Source organism: Dermochelys coriacea, chromosome 1 (genome assembly GCF_009764565.3).
Source record: "Dermochelys coriacea isolate rDerCor1 chromosome 1, rDerCor1.pri.v4, whole genome shotgun sequence".
NCBI classification, from domain to species: domain Eukaryota; kingdom Metazoa; phylum Chordata; order Testudines; family Dermochelyidae; genus Dermochelys; species Dermochelys coriacea.
Window position 1 is genome coordinate 227800405 of NC_050068.2, and position 25014 is coordinate 227825418.

Genomic DNA, 25014 nt, shown 5'->3' on the forward strand with positions numbered 1-25014 from the left:
TTATTAGAGCATAAGCTTTCGTGAGCTACAGCTCACTTCATCGGATGCATTGTAATTCAAACCTCTTTTATTCAGTTAATTAGCATTTGGGATTAAGAAAGGAAAATAGATTTTTTTTTCTTTTCTACAAGAAACTCAGTAAAGTAATAGGCATTAGGTGAGGCCAGTTTTTTTCAATAACTACTCAGAAATGTTCACTCTAGAGGAAATTACATTTCGCCCCAAACTGGCTGGCACTGGACTACCTGGGGCAAGCAGTTCTGAATGCCTTGCCATTCAGACCTCCCAATGAGTGTGTAAGTTGCAGGAGTTCTGGGAACAGGGAAGACAGGCTTGGTGCCATAGTGTGTATTCACACAATACTTGCTGAGGGGAGAGGATTCAGAATCATTCAGACACCTGTATGCAACACTGTTTCGCTTTAGAAAGCTTCCCTTTGGCAGAATCTGTCTGTGTGGGAGTGTCAGTGCCAGTTTCCCACTCTCAAGATCTGTTCCATCTGACAGTGTGAGAAGTACATTTCCCCCATATTTCCCTGCCATAAGAAAATGTTCTCTTTTTTGATGAAAGGGGAATACTGCGTGCATGCTCTCAGAGGAAGTTTTGCAAGCAAGACATGAGAAGTAATTCTTCCTCTCTACTCCATGCTGATATAGCCTGAACTGGAGTATTGTGCCCAGTTCTGGGCGCCATGTTTCAGGAAAGATGTGGACAAATTGTAGAAAGCCCAGAGAAGAGCAACAAAAATGATTAAAGTTCTAGAAAACATGACCTATGAGGGAAGATGGAAAAAATTGGGTTTGTTTAGTCTGGAGAAGAGAAGACATGATAAAAGGTTTCAAGTACATAAAAGGTTGTTACAAGGAAGAGGGAGATAAATGGTTCTCTTTAACCTCTGAAGATAGGACAAAAAGCAATTGGCTTAAAATACAGCAAGGGCGGTTTATGTTGGACGTTTGGAAAAATAGGGTGGTTAAGCACTGGAATAAATTGCCTAGGGAGGTTGTGGAATTTCTACCATTGGGGATTTTTAAGAGCAGGTTAGACAAACATCTGTCAGGGATTGTCTAGATCAGCGGCTCTCAACCTTTCCAGACTACTGTATCCCTTTCAGGAGTCTGATTTGTCTTGCGTACCCCCAAGGTTCACCTCACTTAAAAACTACTTGCTTACAGAATCAGACATAACAATTCAGAAGTGTCACAGCATGCTGTTACAGAAAAATTGCTTACTTTCTCATTTTTATCATATAATTATAAAATAAATCAATTGGAATATAAATATTGTACTTACATTACAGAGTATAATATATACAGCAATATAAACAAGTCAAATTTTAGTTTGTACAGACTTCACTAGTGCTTTTAATGTAGCCTGTTGTAAAACTAGGCACATATCTAGATGAATTGATGTACCCCCTGGAAGACCTCCTGTGTACCTCCAGGGGTACACATACCTCTCGTTGAGAACCACTGGTTTAGATAATAATTAGTCCTGCCATGAGTGCAGGGGACTGGACTAGATGACCTCTCAAGGTCGCTTCTAGTCCAGTGATTCTGTGAAGATAGCCTGGTGTGAATGGTAGTTCCGTAGTGGGTATGTTTGACCTTCATTTCTTACCAAGGCATACACCTTACCCACTTGAGGCCCCATGTCTTTAGAACCTCCATTGAAGAATGTTACAAAAGCCCTTGGAAAGTGCTGTCTAATGCTTAGAGTGCAGGAATAGGACTTGTGACTCCAGGGTACAATTGCCAGCCTTGTGGCTTGCTCACTCTTGACCCAATCTAGCTCCCATTGAAGACTATGGGAATCTTTCTTTCCATTGGCTTCAAATGACAGTTAAACTGCGCCTGTATAACCTTGGGTAAGCCACTCAGTTTATTGATCTCTGAAACAAGCATAATTATACCTCCCTCACAGGAAGTTGAGAGCACTAATTAATTAATATTTGTGAAGAGATTTGAGATCCAAACTTGAAGGTGCTCTAGAAGTGCACAATATTATGGGTCCTTTTCTACTTTTGTTGGCACTCAAAGCTTGGATGCTTTTCTCTTAAATATTTTGGTCAAGCTGCAAAGGCAGTTACATTGGCAACTTTGGAGTTGCCTTCTTGGCTGTGTCATGGTAAGGCTGTTGATATATTGGCTATGTTGCTGTGGCAACCCATAATCTGCTTTGAATATTTTTCCATTTTCTCTTGGATTTTGAATATCTTTTTCCAGTTGATTTGTCAGGGTCCAACGCAAATACTTTGAGATCTCTGTTAGCATTGGAAAACTATGTTTAAGAAACACATGGAGAACTATGGTTAATAAACACATACCAATAAAATCTCAGGAAACCTAACAAGTAGAACAAGACCCTGTTCATTACTGCACTTGTGTGACACATGGATTGCTGCACACAGTGACACACTTGGCTACAAGACATCTTCAAAATCTAACGTATTGTGCTTAAGATAAGGATGGAGAGAGTGATTCTGCTCTCACTTGCATTGATGTTAGTCGGGAGTAACTCCATTGACGTGAACGGAGTTACACCCATATAAAACAGGTGTATGTGAAAAGATAATCAGTTCAGCACTCTTAGAATTCCTTTTCTAGTTTTGGTTTGTGTAAGTCTTCATCTGAAATGGGCTGTAGCAACACATTTTGGTAAAGATCTGAACACACATTTTTTTCAAAGGACATGAATGTTCAGAATCAGGGTTTTGGCTTTTTACTCCGGTCTAGTCTCAATGTTATTTAAATGTGAACTGAAATGATTTTAACTGTCAGGTTTGGAACGTTTGGACATGTGTGTTCCCTAGCACCACTGAGATCATCACTAGCAACTAAAGCAAAATGGGGAGCTTCATTTCTTAACACTGCTTTACAGGCCCATTCCAAAGCTCAATAAAGTCAATGGGAAATTTTTCCATTGACTTCAGTGGGTTTTGGATCAGGCCCTTGAACTCAGGTGGGTTTTCACTCAGATCATGGTACGTGAATGAGAAAGTGCATTATTTTCAAAGAGTTTGTTTTAGACTGTATTGTTTGTAATGTTGTCTGGGCCTGATCCTGATCCTGATCTCCCAATGATTTCTGGAGGAGCTACTGCTGTGTATAGACTAAGGCTATGTCTGTACTGCCCCACAGTTCAGACTACAGGGGTTTGAAATAGCAGTGTGCGCCAAAGAGCTGCACTGTAACTATCCTGTATGGACACTATTGGCATGGACTAAAATTTTCCTAGTTCACATTAATGTAGTCAAACTAAGAACCTTTTAGTTTGTGCCTGTAACGTCCATTTGCGGCATTACAGTGCAGTGTACACAAGCTCTCAGACCTCGATCCTACAAACCGTTATACATCTGCTTAACTTTAAGAACCTGAGAAATCCCATAAAAGTAACTGGGCTACTCACTTGAGTGAAGTTAAATGCTTCTGTAAGGCTTTGCAGGACTGGGGCCTTAAAAAGTATATAGTATACTTAGTCATAATATGTAGTCTGTTACTGAGTTTTGGATTTTTAACATTTTTTAAAAATTATATTTGTAGGATAAGGATTTTTATTCACAGTAGTATATGTTTGCATTTATTAATTTATTTTGATTTCTTTTAAAATTCCTTAGGAAAGTGTATGTGACATCAAAAATCACACAAGATTCTAACAGTTCCTTACCTAAATTAGTAATCACATATTTCAGATTTTTAAAAATTTAAATTTTATAAAAACAAGGGGCACAATAAAATATGGGTGATTGATTTCACGTACATAGAGCATGGACGTGCAACAGATAGATGATTTGGGAATCAGGTAATGTTGGATATTGAAATAGTTCTTAAAGTAAGGTTGATGCACTATATGCCCTTTAAAGAATAAAATAACTTCTCATGTTTATATTTGTTTTTAAAGAGACTCTATCAAGTAGTTTTGATCTTTCTCCCGTACCCCCAATAGCTTTAAAAGTTTTCTAAACTTTTATACAAATCAAACAGTTTTGATGAATATATTGTTTTATTTTTAATGAAAGATATTTTTAAAGATCTGGAGTCTAAATATTCCCCATAAGGGCTGACGTACAACAGTACTGAAACACACAGCATTGTGCTAGTGCATGACAATCTATAAATAGAAAGGTGAAACTGACCTGTCCAAGTGTTCACTGACTGAGCTGAGTAAAATATAAATAGTAAGCAAATAACATCAGTGGTCAATATTATTGATGTTATGGAGTCATCTATTTAATTCAGTCAAAATCAGGGCCCCATTGTGCTAGGCACTGTATAAACCTATATGAAACAGACCCTGTGTCCAAAGAGCTTAAAATTTAAATGCATTTTATTTTAAAAATTCTTTCATTCTTAATATTCTAAGGGTGGGCGGTGTGGTCTGATGTATAGAGTGCCAGCCTGGGGCTCAGGAGACATGGGTTCTTTTCACCATTCTTCCACTGGCCTGTTGATCACCATGGGCAAGTCATTTCACCTCCCCAGGCCTCAGTTTCCCCATATGTAAAATGGGGATAATGATATTTACTTCCCTGGGTAAAATGCTTTGAGGTTTACTGATGAAAATCTCTAGATAAGAACTAACTATTATTATTATTTATTGTTAATTAATGCATATAAATACTTATTTTAACCTATTATTTTTAGGTGAATACAAACCCTTTTAAAATGCTACGGTCATTTTGTTCAGTCCCCCACATCACCCCATATATCATTTTTGTCCCATTATATTTTTATTCCATTATGGGCTAGATCCTGCCTCTCGTGTCAAGCCCAAGTAGCCAGGAGATCAGTGGAAGCAGAAGGCAGGCTGGAAATTTTCATCCCAGGAAACCAAAAACTGCTGCAGCCACCATAACTCCTGTGCTCCCATTCTGTGGTGAGCAATGGTTGATTGATCCACATAATGCTGATTCTGCCTGCTGCACCTCTGCCCTTTCCCCATCCTGATGTGACCAACCTAAACCCAGCTGTGCAGGACTCTGTGACTGAGCTGAGTAAAATATAAATAGTAAGCAAACAACGCATCCCCATGAAAGTACCTCATATAAATCCTTCCTGCACAACAGAACTACACCATGACAGATCTGTGGCCATAGAAAAGTGATAAGGATTTTAAACATCACAGCCCAAGCCTTGGGTCTGGCTGATCTCTCAATTTAAGGTGTGGTGGGGAGGCAAATCATCACCTTGGTGGAACTGATTCAGGCTCTGAGGCAAGATAGCAGCCTGTGGGCCACTATACCAGTGGGGACTTGACAGAGTGAAGTGTAAAGACTGAATGGGGGCCAGGTTGTGCCTCACAGAGTATCCTTTTCAATTGCTACTATACTGAAGTACATGGATATATTGAAATAAACATCTGTTCTTCTGTTACACTTCCTCACCTGCAAAATGATCAAGTTAAGATTTGGCAGGTGAAAATTTACAGGACTGATACTACTTCTGACGTTTTAACTCATAATGATTTGTTTTTAAATAGCTGAACTATAAACTCCTGATTAAAAAGGGGGTTTGAATGGAAATGCTGGAAGAACTTTAACAATAGTGCAGTACCTGGCATTGGTGAATATTCTAGCTCTTATTTCAAAAGAGTAGAGAGACAGTCAAGTGCTTCAGGGGAACACTCAGGGGGACGTTCTATGATGATACGGAGATGAGTATGATATAAATACCTGGATAGCAGAGGACAGGCTTGCAAAAGTAATCCTCCCATCTTACATTTAGGTGGGTTGAAATCATCTGTTGTTGAGCTTAAAGTAACTCTGCAGGCTTGAAAACCAGCTCTATATTTAGCATCTATTACCTGTGGAGAGCCTTGGAAAGCAATGATGTGGCTTTAAGCTGCCATTGTACACTGGGAGACCCCTTTTGCAGCAGGCAAAGGCTTGCATGTGCTGTGAGCAAGCAGTCTTCTGACAACATGTCTCTCGGCCTCAAGATGCCAGAGGGACGGAGAAAGTACAGTGAAGCAGATAAAAAGTTTAGTCCGAGATAATACGGGGGGCGCGGGGGAGAAGCTCCCACGAAAATTGTAACTTAAATGTAAAGAAATGGTGCTTCAGGGAAGTGACAAGGAGCTGGTTAATGGGATCCATATCCACAAGTTACAATAATGCCATTTTTAAATTGAGTTTTTGTGGCAGAGTGGCTGAATAAAATTGCTAAGCTTTGCTTCCGTTATGTAGTAAGTGGTGCATGTGGTGTGAAAGACAAGCTGCAGTGTGATAACAGACTATCTCTTCTATGCACAAAGAAGGGTTCTGTATTCTGATTAGCTCAACTGCATGCACTGGTAAATATTGGTCGACACTACTTGGTCATTAGAATATATTGTATTGGTTAATCAGACTGAATTTAGTAACTCTTTCTGTATGAATTTGCTGATTTGCCATCAGACACTCTTGTGCATTTATTACTCTGTCATATTGGCACAGGATGCAGTATTAGCTGGGAGAGAATGTCATGTGTGAGAGGGGGAAAACACAGCTTTTTTTCTTTGCACTAGATACTCAGGGTCAATTCAGAGAGTGAGTGTCTTTAATCTGAGTTTTTGGCAGGACTAGAAATAGAAGCAATGCCATCGCAGCTCACTGATCACCTAAATTCATTTGGAGAAGTTTCGGCTGATCTATGTCAGCACCGACTTAGTGTTGTGGGTTTTTCTTCTTCATTTTGTGTCAGAACTACTCACCTTATTATAAAGAGACATGGAATGCACTGCGCAGTCAAATACTTTGGTGACCTGGCAGTAGAAGGATTGTGAGGAGCACAGAGCATATCAAAGAAGGTGGCTCCAGTACAGGAATTTCCAGAGACCTTTTCCCACTTCTCTAGTTTGCAGAAGAGCACACCTTTATAGTTTTTAATTTGGAAGCAGACCTGGTACTTGTCAAAGTGAAACACTGGCAAGAGCCAAGCTTAATTTAGGCAGGCACTCTGTAGATTTTCTCCTTTATGGCTGTGCTAGTAGTGCATCACCATCATGATGGCAGGACCCTATTATTACTGTTGTGGGGCTCTTCTGAACAGAGATGGACACTTGTTCCAACTGTGCTGATAGTTTTGCTATGTGGACTTACGGAGAGTAGGATGAGACAAAACACTTGTTTCTGCTTGTGACATAAATCAGGATTTGAGCCCATATCTAATTAATTAATTTACAGCACTGCGATATTCTTTGATGCATACTTTTGACCATGTAGCCGCTCTCATGATTTTCTCATGACTCTTGTGATATTGGATGTTTGCTTTAAGTCTCAGCTCCGAGAGACAAGTGATTAGGTGAGAATATCAGCTTTCATTTAAAAAAAATAAAGTTTCTATCTCTCAGGGTTGTGGAAAGAAGCTAAAAAATGCAACCCAAGTGCACCCAGAAGGCTCAGAAAACCAGAAGGCAAATAAAAAGAACCCCAAATGTATTAAGTATCAGAGGGGTAGCCGTGTTAGTCTGTATCCACAAAAACAACGAGGAGTTTGGTGGCACCTTAAAGACTAACAGTTTTATTTGGACATAAGATTTCATGGGTAAAAAACCCACGTAAGCTTATGCCCAAATAAATCTGTTAGTCTTTAAGGTGCCACCGGACTCCTTGTTTTTTCCAAACGTATTAATGTTTAAAAATCTCAAGATTTTTAAAGCCAATCTCAGGAATTAGGAGTGGAGACTCTTGGAACTGGCAATACTGCTTTTATATAGTGTAGTTAGGAGCTAAGTCCCTTTTTGTCTTTTGCCATCACATACTGAGCCAAACTTGTGTAAAAGACTGTCTGCGTGGGGATATCTAGTCCACTTAGTACAGTCCAGACATCTGTTTGAAAGCTGGGCAAGGACCACATTCCTTTGGAGGGAGACGTTTCAAAAGTAGTTGAAGGACCTTTGAGTTTCACATTCTGGTCAGTTTTTAAGAGTTGAAAGTAAGTGACCTAGAAAATACACAAAATCGAGCCTTTTATTTTTCAGTTGCAATAATAACTACAGCAATTTGCTATGTGTGCTATTTTTGCCTATGATGCTCTGAGAAACATCCTTTCTAAGATGTAATTTACAAAGCCTCCTTTGTAGGAGAGGAAATCTGCAGGTGTTCTTGCTTTTGGAAAGAGTGAGGAGCAGGCCCAACTTTTGCTGACTCAATCACAGGCTCACTTTGTGGTTTTTATAAGATGAAACTTAAACATTAAAGGGCAGATTTTATTACCCCAAGGAATACATTTTTCTGAGAGTGGCCCCAGCAGCTTAAAAAAATGAGCAGCAGAATCTGGCTTTCAAATCACTCAGTGTTCTCTCCTGACTAAATGTTGGCTTCCAAGCAAAGAACAGGTTCCCTAGCAATGCCTTTACTTAATATTCCCATAATCATTTCCCTACCTGGGGTTAACGGTACCTGGTGGCATATTTGTGTTGAAAGATTAGGGGCCCATTGGATAGTCTGAAATATATCCACAGTGAATCATCACAGATAATATAGCTAAATATGCCCATAAACATGAACAATATTTAACTGCTTCATTATAATGTTACATTTGAGGGGGAGAGTGAGTTCAGGAAATCACACCTCATAGCCAACCAAAGGGCTAGATCATGCCGTTAGGGCTAGATTTTCAAAAGTGCTCAATACCCAGTGTCTCCCACTGTAATACTTATGGCCAGATTTCCATAGACTTCAGCACCCAACGTACTGAGCTTTTTTGCAAATCTGGCCCTGATTGTGGGAGTTTTTGGAAATCTGATGCTTAGGTTTACCGCCCTGGAGTAGTAGATTCTCTCGCTCATGGTGAATAGTACTCTTCTCTACAACTAGTCCAACTCCAATCAATGGAACTACTCACAAAGCAAGGGACCACTCAAAGCATGTAGAGATGGCAGAATTGGGCTCAATATAAGGAGACAGTGAAATTTCAAACCACTTGTGGCAAATGTGAAATCAGGTTTTAAATACATTCGTGTTAGAATCATAGAATCATAGAATATCAGGGTTGGAAGGGACCCCAGAAGGTCATCTAGTCCAACCCCCTGCTCAAAGCAGGACCAAGTCCCAGTTAAATCATCCTAGCCAGGGCTTTGTCAAGCCTGACCTTAAAAACCTCTAAGGAAGGAGATTCTACCACCTCCCTAGGTAACGCATTCCAGTGTTTCACCACCCTCTTAGTGAAAAAGTTTTTCCTAATATCCAATCTAAACCTCCCCCATTGCAACTTGAGACCATTACTCCTCGTTCTGTCATCTGCTACCATTGAGAACAGTCTAGAGCCATCCTCTTTGAAACCCCCTTTCAGGTAGTTGAAAGCAGCTATCAAATCCCCCTCATTCTTCTCTTCTGCAGACTAAACAATCCCAGCTCCCTCAGCCTCTCCTCATAAGTCATGTGCTCTAGACCCCTAATCATTTTTGTTGCCCTTCGCTGTACTCTTTCCAATTTATCCACATCCTTCTTGTAGTGTGGGGCCCAAAACTGGACACAGTACTCCAGATGAGGCCTCACCAGTGTCGAATAGAGGGGAACGATCACGTCCCTCGATCTGCTCGCTATGCCCCTACTTATACATCCCAAAATGCCATTGGCCTTCTTGGCAACAAGGGCACACTGCTGACTCATGTCCGGCTTCTCGTCCACTGTCACCCCTAGGTCCTTTTCCGCAGAACTGCTGCCGAGCCATTCGGTCCCTAGTCTGTAGCGGTGCATTGGATTCTTCCATCCTAAGTGCAGGACCCTGCACTTATCCTTATTGAACCTCATTAGATTTCTTTTGGCCCAATCTTCCAATTTGTCTAGGTCCTTCTGTATCCTATCCCTCCCCTCCAGCGTATCTACCACTCCTCCCAGTTTAGTATCATCCGCAAATTTGCTGAGAGTGCAATCCACACCATCCTCCAGATCATTTATGAAGATATTGAACAAAACGGGCCCCAGGACCGACCCCTGGGGCACTCCACTTGACACCGGCTGCCAACTAGACATGGAGCCATTGATCACTACCCGTTGAGCCCGACAATCTAGCCAGCTTTCTACCCACCTTATAGTGCATTCATCCAGCCCATACTTCCTTAACTTGCTGACAAGAATGCTGTGGGAGACCGTGTCAAAAGCTTTGCTAAAGTCAAGAAACAATACATCCACTGCTTTCCCTTCATCCACAGAACCAGTAATCTCATCATAAAAGGCGATTAGATTAGTCAGGCATGACCTTCCCTTGGTGAATCCATGCTGACTGTTCCTGATCACTTTCCTCTCCTCTAAGTGCTTCAGGATTGATTCTTTGAGGACCTGCTCCATGATTTTTCCAGGGACTGAGGTGAGGCTGACCGGCCTGTAGTTCCCAGGATCCTCCTTCTTCCCTTTTTTAAAGATGGGTGTTGACTGTAGGAGCTTCATTCTGGGCTAGATTGCCCCTTGGCCTGCATGCCTGCGGGACACACCGTATACCCAGACCTTGGGTATAGCACATACAGGTATAAAATGGTGATATGTGTCTGTTATACCCTCAGTGCTCCCTTCCCAAACATTTGATTTAATTGAAATTAATTATTTCAATTTTATAAAGAGAGAAAAATTGAATCTGGCCCCAAAATTTAATTTTTGAAATGTTTAGATGAAAAACATGGACAAAATTTGTCTTGTTTTTTTGGCCACCTATAGAGCTGGTTAAAATTTTTGATTTTTTTTCAGTGAAAAACAGGGACAAATGTCTTTGTCTTTCATGGAAATTTTCATGAAAAATGTTTCCATTTTTCAACCAGCTCTAAAATAATAGCCAGCAAATTATCATAACTGTGCATTCCATAATGACATACACAACACATGGAATTCCCAACAAGTATATGCAAACATATGATTAACAAAGCAGATTGTTACCCAAATTAATCCCAAAGCAGATTGTTAACCAATTTACTTACAGGAAACAAGAACATATTTTCTGAAACTTTCCCCATCTACCATTTAATTGCTATGGGTTGTAATTAGGGCTGTCAGTTAATCACAGTCAACTTACGCGATTAACTCAAAAACATTAATCATGATTTTTTTTACTTGCAGTGTTAAACAATAGAATACCAATTTAAATTTATTAAATATTTTTGGATGTTTTTCTACATTTTCATATATATTGTATTCTGTGTTGTAATTGAAATCAAAATGTGTATTTTTTTATTATAAACATTAGCACTGTAAAATTGACAAATAAAAGAAATAGTATTTTTCAGTTCAACTCATACAAGTGCTGTAATGCAATCTCTTTGTCGTGAAAGTGCAATTTACAAATATAGGGGGTTTTTGTCATACAAGTGCACTCAAAAACAAAACAATGTAAAACTTCAGAGCCTACAAGTCCACTCAGTCCTACTTCTTGTTCAGCCAATCGCTAAGACAGAAAAGTTTGTTGATATTTACAGGAGATAATGCAGCGCTCTTCTTATTTACAATGTCACTAGAAAAGTGAGAACAGGCATTTGCATGGCACTTTTTTAGCTAGCATTGCAAGGTATTTACATGCCAGATATGCTAAATATTTATATGCCTCTTCACGCTTCTGCCACCATTCCAGAGGACATGCTTCCAAGCTGATGATGAGCATTAAAAAAAAAATGCGTTAATTAAATTTGTGACTGAACTCCTTGGGGGAGAATTGTATGTCCCGTGTTCTATTTTACCTGCATTCTGCCATATATTTCATGTTATAGCATTCTCAAATGATGACCCAGCACATGTTCATTTTAAAAACACTTTCACTGCAGATTTGACAAAATGCAAAGAAGGTACCAATGTGAGATTTCTAAAGATAGCTACAGCACTTGACCCAAGGTTTAAGAATCTGAAGTGCCTTCCAAAATCTGAGAGGGACGAGATGTGGAGCATGCTTTCAGATGTCCTAAAAGAGCAACACTCCAATGCAGCAACTACATAACCCGAACCACCAAAAAAGAAAATCAACCTTCTGCTGGTGGCATCTGACTCAGATAATGAAAATGAACATGCACTTGTCCACACTGCTTTGGATTGTTATCTAGTGGAACCCGTCATCAGCATGGATGCGTGTAGCCTGGAATGGTGGTTGAAGCATGAAGGAACATACGAATCTTTAGCGCATCTGGCACGTAAATATCTTGTGACGCTGACTACAACAGTGCCATGAAAACATCTGTTTTCACTTTCAGGTGTCATTATAAACAAGAAGTGGGCAGCATTATCTCCTGCAAATGTAAACAAACTTGTTTGAGCGATTGGCTGAACAAGAAGTAGGACTGAGCGGACTTGCAGGCTGTAAAATTTTACATTGTTTTATTTTTTGCATGCAGGTTTTTTTTTTTTACATAGTTCTACATTTGGTAGTTCAACTTTCATGATAAAGAGATTGCACTACAGTACTGGTATTAGGTGAATTGAAAAATACTATTTCTTTTGTTTTTTTACAGTGCAAATACTTGTAATAAAAATAAATAGAAAGTGAGCACTGTACACTTTGTATTCTGTGTTGTAGTTGAAATAAATATATTTGAAAATGTAGACAACATCCAAAAATATTTAAAGAAATGATATTCTGATATTGTTTAACAATGCGATTAATCATCATTAATTTTTTTAATTGCTTGACAGCCCTAGTTGTAATCTTTTCATAGGGATGGATTGTTCCTTGGTTTGCTTGACTGTGAAGGCACATAAGAGGGACTAAGACTTCCCTTTATAGTCCTGGGCTTGGGCGCAAGAATAAGTGAGTATTGTGTGTCTGTTACTCCTCGCACCAAGCTGGTGGGTGGGAAGGGAGAAGGAGATAAGTGGAACCCCCAACATGATGGCTGGTTAAGCTATGCCTGTGCAGTGAAGGAAGCTACCTGCTGCTGGTTTTCACATTACAGAAGGGAATTCTGTACAAGATGACGCTGAGAGTCTCAATTTGAGGAAATCTCTCCAGGGACTGAGGATATGGGGAATGGCTCTCTTCAGGCTTCATCCCTCAAAATTGTTTAGTTATTAAAGCACAGAGGGACTTGCATACATTTCATCCCATTGTGCACATCTGCTGACCTTTTGCACCAAAAGGGCCACTTTGGGCCACTTCCTGCACTTTCTGAAAGCCCATCCCAATGTGATGACTTGGCCTTCACTCTTTACACAAGCAAATCTCCCAGTGAGTGTGGTGGGAATAAGGGCTATAGGAGTTGGTCCTGTGTCCTTTACTGGCCAGGGTAGGGATGTAGTTGAATACCGAGTAGCTCCATTTCATCTCAGCCCAAGGCTTTAAATTTTGTATGCCAGAGGGAATGAGGTTTCCTGGATAGTAGTAACTGTGTAGATTCCATGGAAAAACTCCATTCTTCATCTGCCATTGACCAGTCTTTGCAACAATACTGGTTAAATAGTAGAAAAACATTTATAAGTAAAGTCCGTAGTGCACACTAGGCAGCTCTCAGTAGTAACTGTCCAAGATTCACCCAACTACTACTAACTAACATAGTGAGAAGATGCAGCAGAGCCATTAGGAAAGAATCAATGTTGCTTTTTTTCCTATGGAAACGGTGCTAAAAATTCTCTCACTCCTCTAAGTTGTCAAAAGGTCAGTAATGAATGTCACGGAAGCTGTTTCTGCTAGAACTCTCCCAACTGTGTAATGGCTTTTATTTAACTAAGCCAGGGAGGTCAAAAAGAGTAGAAATTAACCCTGAACGCCTTGGGCTGTCATTGATACATTAGGTCTTTCTAAATTCAACTATTCTGCTAGGTGTGTAGGGAACAAATGAAAACATGGTCCTGGAAAACCTAAGTGTAGATACTGTCATGAGTCTCTCACCTGTCAGGTCATGCAGGGACTCACAGCCACTGTTTTTCCTTTTCACTGATGACTAGTGCCCAGAAAACAGTTAAAAGGAAAATGCCTTTAGCTATGACAAAATCTGGTCTCTGAAGAGCGACATATGACTTAAAGCTGCAAAGACATTTTGCCTAATAGAGGAACAGCATATCTTTGCAGACCCATAAAAAGTGATAAATATCAATATTTCTGTTATTAAACAATATCGTAACCGAGGCTAAATCGCCACCTGCAATGAGTAAATTAAATATTGACTATTTCATTGACTGTTAGATTTAATTTGAAGCAATCATGCAGGAGCCATAATGGCGCAGAAGATGACTGACTATTTAATCTTGGCTGTCATCCCTGTTAAGTGTTGAATAATGAGAAAAATATGCACTTGACAGAGTAAGGGAGTTGACTTCATCTCGGGTTTCTGTGTCAGGACTTCCACTTCATAAATTTGTAACAAAGCTGTTGGGAACAGCTGTTGAAGCAGCACTCTCCTTCCTTTTAACACAGACAAGATTTGGTAACCTTAGTGCTCCCTCTGACATCCTCAACTTGATTCCATTTCCAAAGTAATTATTTGTATTGGTCCAGCAGGGGAATAAGACCTTTCTGTCTCTGCACACCCTGCCACGATCTACCTCAGCAACGTGGGGCCAAATTCACCCCTCATTTAACTACACTGGCTTCAGCAAACTTGCACTCAAAATGAGAATGGCCCATGATATTTTGTGTGATGTGGTATTTATGGTTCAGACACGTGGTGTTTCTTATATTTTCCTTAGAGCTGCTTTATGAATGTTATTTTATCATCTCTATTAAAAACTGTCCTGCTCAGGAGAATGCTCTATTAGCATTTAATAAGAATATCGCTTAAAAAAAGAGAGCCCCTGCTCCTGGGAGGTGTTGAGCACTCTCACCTCCCACTGAAATCAATGGCACTTGAGGGGACTCAGCATCTCACAGGATCAGACCCAAAATAATGTGCACGCTCATTTACAAGACACCATGACTAGTAGCATTTTCTAGCTTTTACTCTCCTAGAGCTGCTATGTTACTGAAAGGACAGCACATCACACAAACAGCACACTCTTTACGAAGAATGGGGAATTGATCTTTTCATTCAGCATGGTGTTCAAAACCCACAGATATGCTAGAATTGAAATAATTTTTTACTTGGGTTTATTATTTTTAATCTCCCCTCCCACCTCCTTACATCCGATAATCCACTAAACTGCAGCAAACAAAGGCCTTTACTCACATGATGATCAAATTGTTCTCCTTAGCATTCATGTTTCTCGGTAAAATAAAAGTTCTTTTAGTGTTGGCATTCAAGCCAGTAGCTCTCAGTGGGAGAATGCCACCGTTACGATGTATGATGAAAAAAACGTGTACTGCAATGATTAAATTTAAAAAGCAGCTGTCATGTACAAGCAAACATTGAAAAACCATTAAAACAGTTCTTTTTGCCTTCAGTATCTTGAGGGTTTTCAACTCTTCAGCATTATTGCCTAGTTAATTGTTTTTCATATAAATAAGGTCTTCATTTCTGGATGGTCAGCTGCTGACCTCTCACTTTAGACATCTATAGCATCACAATCTTTGGCCAGAAAAAAAAAAAGGATTGGGATGACTTAATTCAATAAAGGTCCCTCAGCTAACAGCCTGTAATCTGACTTTGAACGAATTGCATGCATGACTTATTGCTGTGGACCATGGAGGGGGTTTTTATTGCTACAAATTGCTAGTGCGGTTACTGTTTCAGAGACTTAAAAAATCATAAAAAGAAAAGGAGTACTTGTGGCACCTTACAGACTAACAGATTTATTAGAGCATAAGCTTTTGTGAGCTACAGCTCACTTCATCGGATGCATTTGGTGGAAAAAAAACAAAACAAAACCAAATGCATCCGATGAAGTGAGCTGTAGCTCACGAAAGCTTATGCTCTAATAAATTTGTTAGTCTCTAAGGTGCCACAAGTACTCCTTTTCTTTTTGTGAATACAGACTAACACAGCTGCTACTCTGAAACCTGTCATTAAAAAATCATGTTTGGTCTCCTGTATTTTATTTCAAGTACAAAGAAGGCCACTCAAAATGTGCCAGAGACATGGTGGAACAAAGGGCACTATTCTGTTAAAGGGGCAGTAGCACCTGTTCTTCCTAAAATTGTATTGGTATTGCATTATAATTAATACTTGAGGCTAGACTAGGGATAGCTGTGTCTGTGTGCAATTTAGGAAGAGGGTTCAAGGAACAGGCTACAGTTCCCATCCTTGCACTCCCTATTACTAGATTCTCTGTAAGAGGTAAAGAAGTGGTAAGGATATGTAAACCTTCTGCTGAGCTAGCATGAGGGGCATCTCACAGCATCCTGTTAAAGGGTGTAGCAGTGACTGCTGCTGTGTGTGATCCACAGGCACTCCAGGGGACATTGTGTTTCCTTTAGCTCCTTCCAGGGGCACAGTGAGTCTAATTCTGGTCCCATTTACACAGGTTTTACCTGGGTGTAATTCCACTGGGCCAGATTGTGACCCCCTTATTCACAATGTTAAGCAGTTACTTACATGAGTAGCCCCTCAGGAGTCAGTGTGAGATTCCTGCTGACTATTGGATTCAACAGGTTTATACTTGGGAGTAACTGTTCATTGTTGTGCAAGCATGTTGACGAGGTGCTAACTGGAGCTTACCCTTTTCAGTTACTACTTCGCTTTGCTGGGGCAAGATTAAGAATACGTATCTGAGATCATCAAATCCCAAGCATTGCTGGGATGGACATTCTGTTAGGATGCTTCTGACAAATGTTTAATAAGCCTTGAAAAAATAACTTAAAAGGCCCTAGAAAATTTACTAATTAAATGAATTATGTTTGCTAAAGTAAGTATTAGAGATGACAGCAATATTGAAGTGAAACTCAAATTAATATTGCAGGAATAAAATATCAAACCAGAAGGATTGCAAGTACAAAAGTTCAAAATAATTGTTTTGTGTGTCCGGGACATTATTGGATTTTAAAAAGTTCTCAGCATGCAGTGGTTGATTGTTTTGAGTAGGAGATACTGGATGCAGAACACATTTGGAAATCTGGCCATGATGCCAGTAGCATCAAACAGTAATTTTTTGATTTTTGTTTTGTTTAAATACTAAGCAATATGATCAGGTTAATATACAAGAAACTGCCACTTTGAAAGATCCTGAGGCAGAGATACAAGGTGAACCCTACCTGTGACAATTTTGAGTATGCTTTCCTCAATTGACACATATAACATCAATTAAATAGATTCATGCAAGTTCAAAGGCAGCCATTCTGCGGCTTAACCAGGCCTGGGAATTAAAAGACTTATTACTGTAGGAATTCAGCTGCTCATCGACAAGAAAAAAAGCCCATCCTTGGAAAGTATTTGCTTCATACATGAATAAAGATTGCATGGTCATGGATTTGTGGTCTCTTAGGACAGAGGAATAGCAATTCTACAACTATGGCAATGTGCTGCAAACACTCCTTTTATGGATCCAGTCCTGCTTCCATTCAAGTCAATGGCAAAATTCTCATAGACTTCAGTGAGAGTAGGATCAGGCTCTATGTTTGTTATTGTTCTACTGATGGCTCCCGGAAATCTATAAAACACACTCTGTGTAGATACAATTCTGTTAAAATATTTAGATTATATGCTGACTGGTATTAGAGATATAACTAAGACAGGCAGACAAAATGTATATAACTTTTATGGCCTGTATTTCTCTTCTCCTATATTCTGTTACTAAGGAAATTTGCATTTTTTTTTTTTTTTTTTTTGCTTTAGGAGTTCATCAGGTATTGCTCCTTCTTTCCTAGCTGAAATCATTATAAATCTTCAGGGGATCCCAAAGTATACTGCTAGGGCTGAACTTCCCATCATTTTTTATGCGAAAATCACAGTGAAGTTGATAGAAGTTTTGAGTGTGTGTCAATGACATGTGGACGTGTAAAGAGTTGCTGACTCCACATTGAAATCCTTGAAGTGCATTTGATGTAGACACAATTATGTTGATATATCTGGTATTATTTGGTCAGGTTTTAGCACCTTGTTGTATTCTTTACTGTTAAAGACATTTGTGTGAAGACAGATATCTTGTTTATGATTGAATCTGCTCCAGCTCTTTATTGCACAGCTGAAATTATAATCTGCTATTTGTGACATCAAAATACTTATCACTAAATATAACTGAGATATTTATTGCCTTTGCACTAATGCTAGGAGCCTTGGTAACAAACAAAAGGAATTGCAATTTGCTCATTTCTGAGCATAAATTTGATCTAGTTGATATTACTGAAACCTCTTGCCAATGATTCACTTGATTGGGATGTTATAAACAAATGGTTATAACCAATTTAGGAAGCATCAACTAAGCAAAAGAGGAGGATCAATGCTTATGGATCAGTGTTCTAAGGTGCCATCGGACTCCTTGTTGTTTTTGTGTTCTAACACAGTGCTTTTCAAACTTTTTTTCTGGTGACCCAGTTGAAGAAAATCATTGATGCCCATGACCCAACGAAGCTGGGAATGAGGGGTTTGAGGTGTGGGAGGGGCTCACAGCTGGGGCAGAGGTTTGGGGTGAGGGCTGCAGGGTGGGGCTGGGAATGAGGGGTTCAGAGTGTGGGAGGAGGCTCTGGTCTGGGGCAGGGGGTTGGGGTGCGGGAAGCGGTCAGGGCCCTGGGCTGGGGATGCAGGCTCTGGGGTGGGACCGGGGATGAGGGGTTTGGGGTGCAGGAAGGGGTTCCAGGCTTGGGGGGGGTCAGGACTGGGACAGGGGGTTGGGACACAGATTTACCTTGGGTGGCTCCCGGTCAGCGGAGCAGCAGGGGTGCTAAGGCAGGCTTCATACCTGTCCTGGCACGGCAGAAGCAGCCAGCAGTAGGCCTGGCTCCTAGGTGGAGGCACGCAAGCGTCTCCGTGCGGCTCTCACATTCAGGCACTGCCCCCCCCAGCTCTCATTGGCCTTTCCTGGCCAATGAGAGTGTGGAGCCAGTGCTCAGGGCAGGGGCAGTGCATGGAGCCCAGTGCCCCACTCCGCCTAGGAGCCAGACCTGCTGCTGGCCACTTTTGAGGCGCAGTGTGGGGTCAGAACAGGTAAGGACTCGCCTGCCTTAGCCGGGCAGCAGTGCCAACGGGCTTTTTAACGGCCTGGTCGGCAGTGCTGACCAGAGCCACCGCGACCCAGTGCCTTACATTCCGCGACTCAGTACTGGGTCATGACCTGCAGTTTGAAAACCACTGTTCTAACAGATAAAACACAAGATGCGGTAGTAGTTGGTGTCTGCTACAGACCAGCAAATCTCAAATAGGGAATAGGATGGTGAGAACCATACAAACCTAACTATAATGTGTAGAGGGAAACAAAGCTGTGTGATCATGGGAAGCTGCTATTGGAGAAACATACGCTGAAGCTTTCATGCTATCAGTACTTAAACATCGTTAGGATTTCTAAATGTAGATGACCATTTCCTAACTCAAAAAGTGTATCCAACATGAGGTAGTTTTATATTAGGTCTTGTCTTGACAGATAAAGAGAAACTGATCACAGAGCTAAAAATTAATGGTAACTTAGGTACAAGTGATCAGGACTTGGTCACATTTATAACTGACAAATAGGAAAAAGTCCAGAACAATGATATATATACTTGGTCCTTTAAAACAACCAGTTTAACAAAGATGAAAACAATTAAGAGCTAAATAACTGGGAGGAAGATTTAGTCAGAAAAATATCAGGGGGTAGCCGTGTTAGTCTGTATCCACAAAAACAACATGGACTCCATGTTGTTTTAGTCAGAAAAATGTGAATGATAATTGGGAATTATTTAAGAACACTTTACTAGGTACCCCAAAAGCCACAATCCCACAATCGAGGAAGAAACCCATCCTGGTTAGAAAACCGACCTGGTGTAGAGGAGAAGTGAAGGCATCTATAAAAAAAATAATATATAACAAATGGAAGAAAGGGGAAGTTGGTAGTAATTTAATATAAATCAAAAGCTAAGAACTGTGGAAAATTGATAAGGGAAGCAAAAGTCCACAAGGAGAAATCTATGGCCAGCAGAGTTAAGGACAATAAGAAAGTGTTTTTTAACTATGTTAGGAACAAAAAGAATCCTAACAGTGTTATTTGTTCATTACTAAATGAAAATGGTAGAATTAACAATAATAATGCAGAAAACACAGAGATGTTCAATAAATATATCTTCCTCTCCCCCCAAATACAGAATAGAAATGATATATTCATATAATAATATAACTCTTTCCATTCCACTAGGATTTCAGGAGAATGTTCTGCATCAGCTACTAGAGTGAGACATTTTTAAATCAGCAGGTGTAGATAACTTGTATCCAAGAGTTTTAAAAGAGTTGGCTCACTCACAGGATCTCACTGTACCATTAGTGTTGCTTTTCCGTAAGTCTTGGAACACTAGAGAAGTTCCAGAAGACTGCACAAAAGCTAATGATGTGCCAATGTTTAAAAACGGTAAATAGGATGATCTGGGTAATAATAGGACTGTCAGTCTGACATAGATCCCAGGAAAGATAATGGAGCAGCTGTTACGGGATTTGATTAATTAAGAATTAAAGGAGGGTAATATAATTAATGCCAATCAACCAGGATTTATGGTAAATAGATCCTGTCAAACTAACTTGATATCTTTATTGAATGAGATTAGAAGTTTGGTTGACACCTTAATGTACATATACATTGTACAGGATTTGTTGCAATGGTCTAACAGTGGCAATTTTAATTATATAAATGGTCATGTTTCAATCATACAGCATCTCACCGGGTTAAGTCCCTTTGAACTCACTGGACATTTGCCTGAGTGTGGGTTGAGTAAGAAGTAACTATGTCAGGATTTGGGCCTATTTACTTCCGTGGGAGATTGGCTTGAGTGAGGACTGAGGGCAAGTCTACACTACAAAATTCAGGCCTTGTCTACACCACCACATACAGTGCTGAAACTTGTAAAATGGCAGTGTAGATAGTGTTAAAGTGCTGGGAGCTGCTACTACACAGTCGCGGCAGCGCTTTATCGTTGGCTATGTAGACATACCCTAAGTTGACTTAAGTTATTTCAATGTACAGCCACTGCAGTAATTGAATCGGTTTTGCACATCCACATTAGCTCCTTCTGTTGGGAGTGAGCATCTTCACCAGGAGCGCTTGCACCTATATAACTGTCAGTGTGCGATATTGTGGGGCACTGAGAGCTGGAGCCCCATCACACAGGGATGTCAGCTGGAGCCCCACCGCTGGATGACAGCCAGAACAGTTGGATGTAAGTAATGCAGTGTCTATACCAGTGGTTCTCAACCTAGTTACCATTGTGGGCCACAGATGCACCTCTCTATGTGGTATGTGAGCTGCATCCACACAGTATATATACTACCTATACGGCCCTGAGGATGTCACATGGGCTGCAGCTGTGTGCTGATTGGGCCACAAGTGGCATGTGGGCCATGGGTTGAGAACCACTGGTCTATACTGACACTTCATCAACCTAACTACATCGACCTAAGCACTACACCTCTCATGGAGATGAAGTTATTAAGTCAATATAGTGGGCAACTTACATCAGTGGGAGCAACGCTATAGTGTAGACGCTTCCAGAGTTAGGTTGACATAAGCTGCCTTATGTTGATCTTACTCTGTAGTATAGACCAGGCCTATGTAAAGATTTCAGAACTTGGCCTTCTGCCTTTACTGGAGAAGAACTTGCACATGGGGAGAAAATATCGATGGAACAAAATTACTCATCAGTGAGGAATGGCTGCTCTTATGTGTTGCATTGCTCTAAATGATTGGGCAATTCCCCATGGCAAGACCTGCTGTATTTGAGAAGCATTCCCTCCAGAAAACATTCAGGGTTTTTAATTTCATTAAAAGAAATACACCATGCCTGGATTATGTTTCAAGACAGCTGATTAATTAATAAATTAGATGAGATAAAAGGAAATGAAAGTGAAAATGAAAAAAGCATTAAAATATCTGAAATTATCATATGATTAGAACACAATGAAATACATTTGCTCTCTTCATTAGCATAAAGCAAGGATGGTCAGGTTCATTATTTGCTTGAAAGATGTGAATTGCTGAAAGTGATAATGACCAGTTCTCTTACTTACTGCTGGTTTTAAACTACCAGAGTTGTCACACAGATGAATGTATAGAAGTATTGTTAATACATCTATATAAAATGTTCCAATGGTCAGTTCAGGCAAAATTTCCATTAATGCTCTGTACTTGGGCAAAATTCCCCTTCAGATCCTTTAGCTTGAGTCAGGACCGAAGGATCAAGCATCAGAATCTCTTTGATTGTTCCGTGTGGTTAATATGAATTAGTTTATGGAAAGCCAGTGATCGTGAACAGTGGAAGTAGGGACCTGTGTTTCTGCCTAAGTATGTGGTAGAAAACACATGTGATCTGAGGAGTCAGTGCCTCTAAATCAAAGTTGGATGTCTTTCTAAAAGCAATGCTGTAACTCAAAACAAAAGTTATGGGCTTAATGTGAAAATTACTGGGTAAAGTTTTCTGGCCTGTGTAATGCAGGAAGTCTGACTAGATGATCACAAGTGGTCCTTCCAGACCTTGAAATCTATGAATTACAGGCATTTCCCTAATTTGTGTGTCTTTCAGACCAGGGTTTTGTAGCGGAGCATGTGAGTTTTGTGTTCCTGGCAATGACAGAGATTGTTGTTAATTTTCTTTGTGGAAGGTACTGAGATACTGTAGTGATGGAGGCCAATAGGAGAACCGATGATGAGATAAAACAAGCAAGCAAAAATAGTAATTTCAAAAGTAGGAGCTGAAAACTAATGTACTGATTTTTAAAAATGCTGAGCACCCAGCTGCCAAACTATGGAAAACATTCCTTCAGATTCCTGTTTTTGAAAATCATGCCCTTATTTTAGTTAAGAACTTAAGAGAAAACATTTATACTTCCAGGTATGGGTAGAACCAGCTTTCAGTCCTTTCTGAATGTGCTAAAACCAAAACACAATACGACAGAATTTAAGAATGATGCTTTGTGAAATGCTGAAAAATGCTAGGGATTATCAAATTCCACAAAATGCATCCTATAGAGGACAATTCCTAGGAGACCTATTTAAAGAGATTAATATTCCAGCCCCTTTCATACATTCCTGCCAGAAAGTAATAACTTGAGACCTAAGCAGGTTTTAGGATTTTAACTGCAGTGGTTGCAGCAGTGCTAAGGAAACATGCACTGCTTTTCTGTAAACAGTTCGACAAATAAAAGCAAGAACGAATATAATCCTTAACTAGTTCTGGAGTCTCTGTTTTTGTGAATACACGTTTAATATCTAGAGATCCTAATTTAAAACCCTGGGCCAAATACTGAGCTGGTGGAAATTGGTGTAGCTCTTTGGAAGACAATGAAATTATCCTATTTTACACCAGCCAAACATCTGTCCCATGTTTTTATGAGTTAAGGTTTTTAAATTTTTTTTTTTAACATTTTTGGATGTCTTGAGAAAAATTGAGATTTGAATCTCAAACAACACGCATACTTCTGTTCAAAAATCAGTAGTAAAACTTCATGAGATGTATGTGCTGGAGGTGTTGAGAAGGAATGTGAGAGAGAGAGAGAGAGAAGAAAAGACAGTTAAAATATTGAAAGATTTCGTTGTCATGTTTTTGTCTTGATCTTAGGTGCTGTTATATAGAGCCTGACACATCAGAAATGTTCTAATTCTATTTTCTTTTTAAAGTCCTCAATTACGCTATAGACATTTGAATATAGCTGGTCCATCAAGGCAGACAATATTTTGTGAAAACAGATATTGTAATTTTCTGTGAAAAATGTTCATCAGAATATTGAATCCTGCTTGAAAAACTGCAAGCATTTTTGTGAAAATTGGAAAACACATGTATAAAAAATCCCAAAAGCTGTCATAATTTTTTTTTTAAGTTTTTGACCAGCTGGAACCACCAAGATGGGTTCATTCTAATGGGGTCATAGGCTTGGAATAATGATAATTTACATTACAGTAGCACCAAGAGGCCCCAGTTAAGATCATGCACACATAATAAGAATCCAGTCCATGTCCTGAAGACCTTACACGATGCAGACAAAAGGTGCGAGAAAGGAAATAGTAATATCCTCATTTTATACACAGGGAACCGAGGAACTGGCCCTTAATCCAGATTGCACAGAAAATCTGTCGCAAAGATTGGAATTGAACCTAGATCTCTTGAGTTCCAGCCTTAACCACAAGACCAACTGTTCTAGCAGGGTCTTGGATGGATCGTTATTCATATAGTTCCCTCTGTACAATGTGAACTGGATGATGATAAAGACGATTTTCTGTTCTTATTTTCTACTGGGGAAGTTAAGTGGTCTCTGAATTAATATTTGTTAAAATAAACAAAGTCTTTCTGTATCTGTGACATAGAAACACCCATGGATCTTGACGCTCAGATCAAAATTCCAAAGACTCTCCCTATCCTGGAGCACTGCCGTTTCTCTTTGTTTTTGGAGAGGTGCTTACTGGAATGGTGACTATACTGCTAGTTTAAAAGTCTGCTGGGAAGATCCTCTGTGTTGAACAGTTTTTATGATACATGATGATGCCTCAGGACAAAAATATAAATAGATTCTTGAAGTATAGCAGCTTGTTGATTAGATATTCCAGGCCTCCTTCTTAGCTCTGTTACACTGGTGTAAAACAGGGGTAACACGCCATTAAAATCAACGGAGTTACACTGGCACAGTACTGGTATAATGGAGTGGAGAATCAGATCCTCACATCGGTAAGAAGGTAGCAAGTTGCTAAATTAAAAATCCTGATCCTGTGAGGTGCTGAGCCTCTCCTCTATAGCATCATGTCCACTCAATTCCCATTGGCTTTAATGGGAGTCATGGGTGCTCATATTATTGCACGATGCAGCTTTAAATGGGAAGTAAGTTCAGAGTTCTGATCCTTGAGTGTAGTGCCATAGGCATCAATGGAATTACTCTTGTGAAAGGGCTGCAGGGTTGGGCCCCGTATTTTTTTAAGATGTAGGAAAAATGTTACTGATTAGTTATGCTTTTTTCTTGCAGTTTTTTAAATCTAAGTTTAGATTTCTAAGGAGGTGAATCTCCATTGAGAATTATTCATGAAAATAAAATACCGTCTTTCTCCCCCCACCCCATTTTCCCTCCCGTAAGAAATTTCTTATTGAAGAAACACATTGA

At 39.8% G+C, this 25014-nt stretch overlaps 1 protein-coding gene across 7 annotated transcripts in view; it reads left to right on the forward strand.

Annotated features, from left to right (window-relative positions):
- The first annotated feature begins 211 nt into the window (after positions 1–211).
- PHF21B (PHD finger protein 21B) overlaps positions 212–25014 on the forward strand; it is a 165949-nt gene continuing 141146 nt past the window's right edge. For 5 of the 7 annotated variants that reach the window (XM_043515424.1, XM_043515426.1, XM_043515431.1 and 2 more), the window contains exon 1: positions 274–296. In XM_043515424.1, coding sequence (XP_043371359.1) covers positions 289–296 — 8 coding nt within the window. In that variant the 5' untranslated portion in view covers positions 274–288. Of the gene's footprint in view, positions 297–9144; positions 9153–24599; positions 24603–25014 lie in introns of those variants that run through there. The other 2 variants (XM_043515435.1, XM_043515460.1) reach the window with 2 other exon arrangements.